Source organism: Gambusia affinis, linkage group LG24 (genome assembly GCF_019740435.1).
Source record: "Gambusia affinis linkage group LG24, SWU_Gaff_1.0, whole genome shotgun sequence".
In the NCBI taxonomy this organism is placed as follows: Eukaryota; Metazoa; Chordata; class Actinopteri; order Cyprinodontiformes; family Poeciliidae; genus Gambusia; species Gambusia affinis.
In genome coordinates this window covers 9,339,481-9,349,486 of record NC_057891.1, presented here as the reverse complement: position 1 = coordinate 9,349,486, position 10,006 = coordinate 9,339,481, and the positions used below count along the sequence as shown (strand labels likewise).

Genomic DNA, 10,006 nt, shown 5'->3' with positions numbered 1-10,006 from the left:
AGAAAAGGGGTATTTTTAATTAATTATTAAATTATTAAATTAAATTTAGGTAGACAAAAAAATATGTCAATTAAAAGAAAAATATTGTAAAAATATTTTTTATGCTATAATCCAAGATGGGGGAAAATAAACCAACAATAACAACAAGATCCATCTAGTTACACCCTTGTCTCTAGTTGGGTCAGCAGGGGTACTGGTGCCTATTTCCAGCAAAGGTTCTGGGTGAGAGGCGGGGTCAACCTGGACAGGTCACCAGTCTGTCGCAGGGCAACACCGAGACAGACAGGACACAGAACCACACACACACACTCACACCTAGGGAGAATTTAGAGAAACCAATTAACCTGACAGTCATGTTTCTGGACTGAGAACCCGGAGAGAACCCAGAGAGAACCCACCATGCACAGGGAGAACATGCAAACTCCATGCAGAAAGACCCCGCGCTGGGAATCAAACCCAGGACCTTCTTGCTGGAAGGCAACAGTGCTACTAACTCGTTACAACAAGATGTTCTGTCAATTACATCATTCAATTTTAAAGGTAAGTATTATGTCAATACAATTAAATTTAAAAATAATTGAATTTTTTGATACAATTATTAACAAATAATTGAATTAAATTGATTCAATTATTAATTTGAATTAATAAAATATCAAACTCTTGGTATTGGTGATACATTTTTAGACAAGCTGATGGGATTTGCATCAAATGACATAAATAAACAGCATTTCGCTGGTGGAAACGAGCTGCAGATCCGGACCGGAACCGGAACCAGCGGCAGAGACAGCCGTCACAGTGAGGACGGGGTTTGAGTTGGTTAGGGGAAATAAATGTTGTAACTTGAAGTTCTTCAAATCGTCGTTGCAGAGGCTGTGGGCAGCCATGAGAGGTTCTTGGTTCATAGGTTCAGCTGGACAGAGTCAACTCAGCTCCACATTCCATCTATCTGAGCCTCATTTTGCTTGAAACCTGTGATCTTCTTCATCCCAAACCACACATCTTTAATATTGTTCCTTTAAATTTGCTCTCCTTCTTCCTACTGTACATCTTCTTTTTTGCTGCCTCTAATCTTAACTTTGAGCTGCTTCTATGTACTCTTCAATAATTATCTGTCTTCCTCCCTGAAGGCTCTTTTTAACAGTTCTTTGGGACGATGGTGGAGGCAGTGGTAAGAGTTTGTCACTCAATCAGAGGTTGTCGGTTTTATTCCTGCTCTATCTGCCTCTGCTGTTGTGTCCTTGGGCATGTCACACACCTTGCCTGCTGGTGGTGAGAGGGCCGGTGCATGGCAGCCTCACAGTTCTCTTCTTTACAGGTTGTGTCTGAACAAAAGTTTTATATTCGGAAAGACAAGGTTGGGGGGTCCGGGGGGGGGGCTTACAATCGGCACATGTGCTACCGATTCCTTTGCCATACAAACCTGGAATGGAGTAGTAATCACAATGCACTGTAAGCTATGTAGCTAATGTGTTTTGAGGCAGTTGACCAAAATCCCGGACGATTTTTAAATTCCCCCCGGACATTTTTTTAGGTCTGAAAAGTAGGACATGTCCGGGAAAAAGAGGATGTCTGGTCACCCTAAATAATCACTCTTCTGGGGCCTGCTGTGGTGGCGCAGGGGGGGCAGCACGCCCCACGCCTGTAGGCCCTAGCCCTCTACGCGGACGTCGTGGGCTCGACTCCCGGTCCCGACGACCCTCGCCGCATCCCTTCCCCCACGCGCCTTCCTGCCTGCCCACTGCCACAAAAATAGCGCCGTAAAAAAAAATCGGAGAAAAAAGAAAATCACTCTTATGTCAAATTATACAATATGGTTAGTGTTTTTTCAGCAGCGTAGCAAATACTTTGCTGACATTTTCTAGATTTTATGACCTCGGAATTATTCCTTTTTATGCCCTTCTTGCACAACGTTGCCCTAGGTAACAAATTAATGTTTTCAATTTGGAGGTAGGCCTATAAAGAAATAATTTTGCCAATAAAATGGTCTAATGTGAAACAGTAAAACATAAACAGTTTTTCAGAATGTACCACACCATATCTGATGGTTGGCTTTAGTTGGTCAAGACTGCTTTTCTTCCCATTACGGTCATAATCATGTTTTGTTCTGTAGATGCAGGGCTGCAAAAAAGTACGGAAATGCCAACGTGTAAAGCGGAAATGTTTGGGGGCGGAACCACAGAGATGTTATATTGTTGGAACGGAGAGCCGGACTCATTTCACCACCGCGCCGCGTTACGTCACACTGGCTTACACAGGCTGTAGGTTGCAGGATGTGGCTGCTGTCAGTGCTGATTCCTCTCCTCAGGCTGTATCTGTGTGGGATCAAAGTTCTGCTCTACCAAATGTTCAACCGAACCTTTGAGATGCCAGGTCAGATCCAACCTCTGTTTGTCTTTCACGTTTGAACTGCAACAGGAAACGAACTTGTATTGCTGTTTTGACTGTTGTAGATGTTTGAGTTGTGAATGCACATCTGTTTTTGTGTCTTGAGAAGAGTAACAAATGATCCTTAATAGCTGAGTCTCTAACCCTATCACGTCCCTCTGCAGAAATAAAAACTCTGGAGCCGCCACTGCTGTGACTATAGGAATGGTTCAGAGATGGGAGCTCACTTTAAAATATAAATGTATATATTCTGTAAAACTATAGATGAAAAACAATGGGCAGACTTTCTCACTTTAACTAGTGAATCAGACTAAAATCATCCAAAATCGTTGTAGTCGTAGTAATAAAAGTGGATAATTTTGATTTCATTATTTGAATTTGGATGAAGAGAAAGTTCTCACACGTCCCTGATGGAAACAAAGAAAGAACTGTTCCCTTAGTCCCTTACAAATCTTCCCAAGAATGTCAGCGGCTGAATATGAATGGGGGGATTTTCCAACCGTTTTACTTTTGTGTTAAATGGATTTTAGTTTGATTCATGTTTTTGAGCTTGACTGTACACACAGATGATAAAACAAGGGTTTAAATGTTCTGTTGTAAACTTACAGAACATGTGATCCCACCATGCAGTTTTCTTATCTGGGTTTGACCTTTCTAAAACTTTTAATCCACCATAGAAATTGTAAGACGATCAAAACCACTGGATCAACCTCTGATCCATTGGTGTTCCTTCTACATTTCACAGTCAGATGGAACAAGTGTGACGAAGTGCAACAACACTTACAAACAGATTCTTACAAACAGATTTACCCAGTAGTGGTTGGTACTGGTTCTATGTTCTGTCCAACCTGAAGCTACTGGTGCCCAGCTGTTTTTTTAAAATCTAGATAAAACTTTCTATTGTGAACTTAACTTGGACAGTGAGTGTGAAATGTAGTTTCATCCCAATAAAACCCTGAACTTGTTTAGAATAAAGTGGGCCTAAAACAGTTTGTTGCACCTGTGATTTAACTCAATTTCTTTATCTAGAAATGAATGGCTTCTTCTCACATTCTTTTCTTAGGCTTACCGAAGCAAAAGGGAAGGGTTGCCATAGTGACTGGGGGTACCAGAGGAATGGGGTTTGAGACTGCAAGACACCTGGCAAGCCTGGGCATGCATGTCATCATAGGTAGGCTGCTGCCTCGCTAATAAGATTTTCTTTTTTTCAGATCTATCCATCATTATGATTTTGACATGTTTTCCTTTTGCTCTAATTCTTGCAAAGCAGAGGCAATGATGACAGCAATGTGTGGATTTTTCATGACATCTGTTCTTAAGTTATTTTTTAGTTTATGTCTTGCATACAATGGTCTGTCATTTAATACATAAATGTGATCAGTTTGATGTCTCAGACAGAAGGGTTTAGTTAAAGTAAACCACATCCTGGACATCAGCCCACCAAGCCTCTTTATGATCTCTCTGATCTCCAGCTGGGAACGAGCCAGAAGAGGGCGCTGCAGCTGTCAGGAGGATAAATGAAGAATGCAATGAAGGAAAAGGTAATCAGTTACTAATTTTAATAATAGATCTACTACATATGTAAACCATTAAAGGGAAATATCATTAATTTACATTATTACATTATAGATTCTTGTTCCTTTACAGGTTTCTTCTGTTTTTGCTTTTTTTTTTTGGTCTCATTTAAATTCTTCAAAGCATTTTGAGCACCAGAGAAAATCAAAAATCAGTTTTCAAATATTGATTTTGTATATTAAGTGGAAAAAACTGATGCTATTTTATGCCACTTTGGCCTCCTCTTTCTGATTGTTGAATCATGACCTCTGACCTTAGGCAGTAGGCCTGCAGAAATGTAGTGATGTTATTCTGGGTTTCTTTGTTTTATATATTCATAATTTCAGTTATGTGGATTTCTCTGTTAATTTGAGTTATTTATTTGTTTCATTGCTGAGCCTGGTGAACGGCAGTCATCCAGCAGCTCACTGTGTTCAGTTATCAGTTATCAGTTAATAAATATTTAAAGTTGACAGAAAATTAGAAAATATCATTTGATGTGCTTGGAAGAGTGGAAGATTAAAACCTAAACAATTATAAAGTATTTTTATAAAAATGTGATTGTTAAATAAATAAATAAATAAACAGTGTCTAGCCTGTCTAGCCACAAGTAAAGCCTGGTGGCCCTCCAGGCTTATAATACACTGGGAGAAACCCTGTAGAACTCCAGAGGTACTTACCAGATCACACAGTGCGACCAGAGGTTAGTGCAGGGTGGGCAATCCTGGTCCTCGAGGGCCGGTGTCCTACAACTCTTAGATGTCTCCCTGGTCCAACACACCTGAATCCAATAGTTGAATCACCTCCCAAGTGCAGTCAGGTTCTCCAGAGTCCTGCTAATGACCTCATTATTTGACTCAGGTGTGTTGAAGTACAGATACATCTAAAACTAGCAGGACACCGGCCCTCGAGGACCAGGATTGCCCACCCCTGGACCGTTAGTGTCATTCGTTGTTTCATTTACGAAGCTGAAGGCAGCAGCAAAACCCCAGCAGCTCTTACGGCCAACTCTGTCCTCTTCCTCATCTTCATCACCTCTTCTGATTTCTACGTTCTGATCCATTTCAACGCTCCGGTTCAAATTAAAAAGACTTAATAACGTTACTCATGACCGTTTTGGATGGATGGAACCAGTCAATTGGACCATTTGACATCATTTACCCATAATGCATTGCAGCATGCATATGGCAATGTTCCTGTTACAATATTTGATTAAAATTTATAAAAAAGAAATAACCTACAGTATTATTACTGTATTGTTTTTACATCCAAAATAAATATTTGCCAAATAAAGTCTATCATTATAACTAATTGTGGATCCCTTTAAGTCCTTTACTGGATACCACATAATGGAGTATGTCCAGATCATCCCATCTCCCCATGCAAGACATTTTGGGTTAGCTGTAATAATACATGAAATTACCTGTAAAATGAATCTTATAAAGTAACATCTAGACCTAACAGTAGTCTGGAACTTCAATAATTATTTTTATGTTGTGTGTCATGCAAACTTTGCTTTAATTCTATTTCTTTTTGTATTTAATTCTAAGAAATGAAAGTTATAATCACAGGCTTTCTGAAAACGTTTCCAGCCTGCAGAAAGTTTTAAGAATGAAGTCTAAACATTTTTAGTAACTGAATAAGAACCAATGCAAAATACTTGTATTAATGTTGCTTTGTTGCTGAATTGGAGAAGCTAAAGAGGTTCTACATGTGATTTTGACGATGAACTTGAAATGATGGAAAATTTGTAACTGCAATCAAAGATCACTGATGTTGTGCTGGAGGAAGATGCTAGGTGAAAGGTCAGGTAAGGGGAATCAGTAATAATCATGTTGAATGTGTTTGTGAATCAGAAATGACCTGTAACCTCAGTAAAATTGATCAGTTTAATAATGGTTGCTGACATATATTGTCCTAGAGGTGAGATGGTGCCGATGGTTCTGTAAAATGACAGCATTGGAAAATAATGGGTTCCTGGTAACTTCACTTTTTATTCTTCTCAAATATTTGCCAGTTAATTTGTGTCTTTTTTTTTTCTCAACATGTTTCTTGCGACCCTGTTCACAGCTAAACAGTTGATGGTTCTGTGATGACAGTTTAAAGAATGCTGCATCAAACTGAAAGACTTTACAATTTTGGACTTTTCAGAGTCTCTTAAAGCTCTTTGGGCTCATTTTGACAGGAAAAGAAGCTGCCATCCTACATTATGCACACCTTAATATAGGATGTTGTTCTCCATAGGGACCACCCTTCCTCATTAAAACAACTAGCTGATATGTTTAAATTCAATAAGCACTCGAGTTTATACAGCTTAGAGTTGGAAAATATGTATAAAAAACTAAACCTTACCTAATAATTGTGCACACAGGGTGGTGTCAGGCAGTGGGAAGGTTTCTCAGTGTGTTCTGATGTTTCTTCATTCATCAGCTCTGTGTAAATCCAGTTATTGCTAGAATCATTTCTAGTCTGAATATTGAATCAGCTTCCCCACAGTGGATCAGACCTTCTGCTTGTTTAATAATTCTCTTGTTAGTGATTGTGATTTCAACCCAGAATGTTGGACTGGGAGTTCAGCAGTGTTCTGTCAGAACTATGGTACCCTAACTGAAGCATTTCTTTTCTGCTTCCAGCTGAGTTTATCTTTGTAGACCTGACCTCCCTGAAATCAGTCAGACACTTTGTCCAGAAGTTCAGAGAAAGATCTCTGCCTCTGCATGTTCTCATTAACAATGGTAGGCTCCACACGTCTTTCAATAGATGGTCACAGTTAATGACAGCAGACGCTTTGTTGTCTGACTCTAAAGACAGCCAATGTTCCATTTTGACACAGCTGGAACCATGCTGGTTCCTGAGAGACGGACGGAGGACGGCTTTGAATTCCACTTCAGTCTGAACTACTTGAGCCACTTTCTGCTGACCAACATGCTGCTGGACCTGCTGAAGACGTCTGGAAGGCAGGGTCGCTGCTCCAGAATTATCAACATGGCCTCTGCCACACATTACGCAGGAGAGATAAACCTGGAGGACCTGAACAGGAAGTATGTGCAACCATGAAACCACCATAGACTCTCTAAACGGTAAATTGTTTGTTGTACATCATCTTGTTTATTACCCCTTTCCCAACAGAGCTGTCTACAGCTCCCATGGTGCCTACTCCCAAAGCAAGTTGGCGCTGGTCCTCTTCACCTACTACCTTCAAGAGCAGCTGACCTCTGGGGGATTCTCTGTCACTGTCAATGCTGTGGACCCTGGGATGGTGGACACGGCACTGTACGATAACCTCTGGACACTAGCGCAGATGATGAAGAAACCAGTGGCCAGTATTCTGTTCAGGGTATGTCTTTCAAATCTTAATCTAACTTTGTCAAGGCTAGTTTAGAACTGGTTGTACTGTTGTTCTCAGACTCCAGCAGAGGGAGCCTCCATATCGGTGTATGCTGCAGCTGCCTCTGAGATGGAAGGGGTGGGCAGCTGTTACCTGTACAACGGTCAGAAGACGCAGTCCTCTGATCTGTCCTACGACTCTGAGCTGCAGGCCAAGCTGTGGAAAAAGAGCTGCGAGCTTGTGGGACTCCAAGCCTGATACCTGGAGAACTCCCATGTCCACAATGGTTCTCCTTCATTGACTCTTCACAACTACGTCACCCAAAAACATTGAAGCACTTTGATGATTGTCGGAAGTGACACTAGGAGCAACTGTGATTGTGTTCACAAGTTGTTTTTGCCAATACAGACATGACTTCTACTTGTTCAGAAGAAGACATTTTATTTATATAGCACTTTTTCAGCAACAAATCAGTTCAAAGTGTCCAGTCAAGTTAATTTGTCTGCAGACGTAGTAGACCTAATCGTGGCTCTTAGATGGTAGTATTTATTAAAGTTGGAAACAGCTATCTTAGAAATCGGCCCATGACTTCTTCGTCCTGAGGTGTTTGTTGATTTGATCAAATCGCCGACTTTGCCTGAAGTCATAATACATGACTTATACATAACAATTTCCTTTAACAGTATCAAAAATGTAGATGCTTTTTTGGTATATGGTTGGGTACATTATGTTTTTCCTTGATGGTTGCAAATGATTAAAGCATACATTGTCTCCATAATACAATATTTCATTGCATCTTACTAATACTGCTTACTTACAAAGTGTACATGAACGTTAATCTTTTTGCACCAAGAGCTGCCAGTCCTTTCAAGCAACACTTTGCTGTCCATCGCCATCTTGTTTCCTCATCAAAGGTTTATGATCAAATGACAAGTTTGGTTTACATCCTAATCTGTGCAGCATTTGTGACTATTTTACTGTGACATCAACTATGTGATTTTTTTAATTAATTTTTTTTGGACAACCTCTACAGGAGTGCTAAATGTTAAACGTGCACAGAAGTTGTTTTGATATCCGTCATGCCCATGAGCACGGCATCTCATGCAAAGGGTCAAAAGATCATACTGAACTCTCTGTGGTGATTTTATGCTCAAGTCCTGTTTAATGTGCCTCAAACAAGAAACAAATCCCATTAATTATGCAGAGAAATCAGATATGTAATCTGTTTTATTCTTCTGAGGACAAAGATCCTGTTGCCTTAAGATGACGTCTGCCACGTTCCCTGAACTTTGACACACTTACCTTAATTTTGAATGAAGTTTGCAGACCACTATTTCCACATCTGCCATCTGAATGTCTCAGCATTTCAGTCTGAACTTTAAGCCTGATAATTGTTTTATTTATTATTTTATTGTATTTTTGTCAGACTAGTGGCCTCGCATTTGAATCCAGGATACAGAAAGCCTCATGCCGACTCAGTGACTGAACAGTGAACAGTTTCTGAACAGTTAGTGTTGACTGATTCCCTTTTTTGTTAATACCTTTTTGTTATTTTTTGTATTTTTTAAAGTACATAAAAAGTTACCTAAATGTTTTCCATTTTTGCATGGATCATGTAAGAAAGCAGCAAGAAAGAACTTTTAGGGTGTGAACAGAGAAAACTTTCTTTGTAATTTAACATGATTTGTTTGCAACCTTTTCTGTCTTCTTTGTGTCATAGTGTAACATGTTACCAAAAACATTTAGCAAAAGTCTTACATTTTCAGCTTTTCCACATTTGTCCTGTTCCAACCACAAACCTAAATATGACAGACCAGCACAAAGTTGCACAGAATTGTCAAGTGGGAAAAAATAGTACATGCTTTAAAAGGCACACACACAACGTAAAGTGTTGTAAACACCACTTCAGGTAATATTCTGCTGAAGGTTTTTAATGTGTGCCTCTTCCTGATTTGAGACAAAACGGCTCAGTTTCTGTCAGATATAATGAAGGACATATTTAAACACAAGTTTAAAGTAAAGCCATGACCTGCAATGCTAAAAAAACATAGCATACTTTTGCAAAGCATTGTATTACTACATAGTCCTTTAACAAAGCATTTCTCCTTTAATAGACTTGTACTCTATATTTCTTTATGTTTTTATTGTAAATAAGCAGCAAAGAATAAATTATGTATAGGAAATGTCTCACCGGTTGCTGTTAAGAGTTGAACACACTTCACTTCATCTGTTTATTGTATATAGTAGACATGTTTTTTTTTTTTTTGCACTGCTGTCAGAGATTCAATAAAATTATTAAATTGCATGTGACTACTCTGAGTTGTTTGTTACCATGGTTTAGGACACAGGCAAATTTTTCTAGTCAGACACTAAACCTGTTTAGGTTAGCACAGCTTATAAGTAACTATTTTTATGCTAACACTATTCAACTTAAAATCAAAATAATTAAACTGTAAGTTGGAAACTGTTTAAATGTCCCTCTTTTGTGTTTGTGAGTGTGTGTCTGTGTGTGAAAATGAAATATTTCAGCTTCATTCTCAGTTGTACTTTCAGGATCTTCCACTAGATGTCAGTATAGGTATCACGTATTCCTCTAATTATCAATATAGACATGAAACACTTATTCATCAGAATGTGATCTTCAGTCTCAGCACTGATGTTCCACTGCTGTCCTACACTGACACCTAGTGGGGGAACCTGAGATTACAACAGAGAATGAGCCTAAAATATTTTATTCAT

At 39.2% G+C, this 10,006-nt stretch overlaps 1 protein-coding gene across 1 annotated transcript; it reads left to right on the top strand.

Annotated features, from left to right (window-relative positions):
- Window positions 1-2,222: 2,222 nt before the first annotated feature.
- On the top strand, window positions 2,223-9,724 carry dhrsx (dehydrogenase/reductase (SDR family) X-linked). The gene is made up of 7 exons (XM_044109314.1): window positions 2,223-2,370; window positions 3,449-3,556; window positions 3,858-3,926; window positions 6,573-6,674; window positions 6,773-6,980; window positions 7,069-7,276; window positions 7,346-9,724. The coding sequence occupies exons 1-7, from the start codon at window positions 2,271-2,273 to the stop codon at window positions 7,523-7,525; spliced, it is 975 nt and encodes a 324-aa protein (XP_043965249.1). The 5' UTR covers window positions 2,223-2,270; the 3' UTR covers window positions 7,526-9,724.
- Window positions 9,725-10,006: the final 282 nt, after the last annotated feature.

Excerpts from the sequence above, each read along its gene's own strand:
- dhrsx (XM_044109314.1), top strand. The coding sequence starts at position 2,271 with ATGTGGCTGCTGTCAGTGCTGATTCCTCTCCTCAGGCTGTATCTGTGT. Across the intron at positions 3,557-3,857 it reads GGGCATGCATGTCATCATAG|CTGGGAACGAGCCAGAAGAG; the intron begins GTAGGCTGCTGC and ends TCTGATCTCCAG. Across the intron at positions 6,981-7,068 it reads CTGGAGGACCTGAACAGGAA|AGCTGTCTACAGCTCCCATG; the intron begins GTATGTGCAACC and ends CTTTCCCAACAG.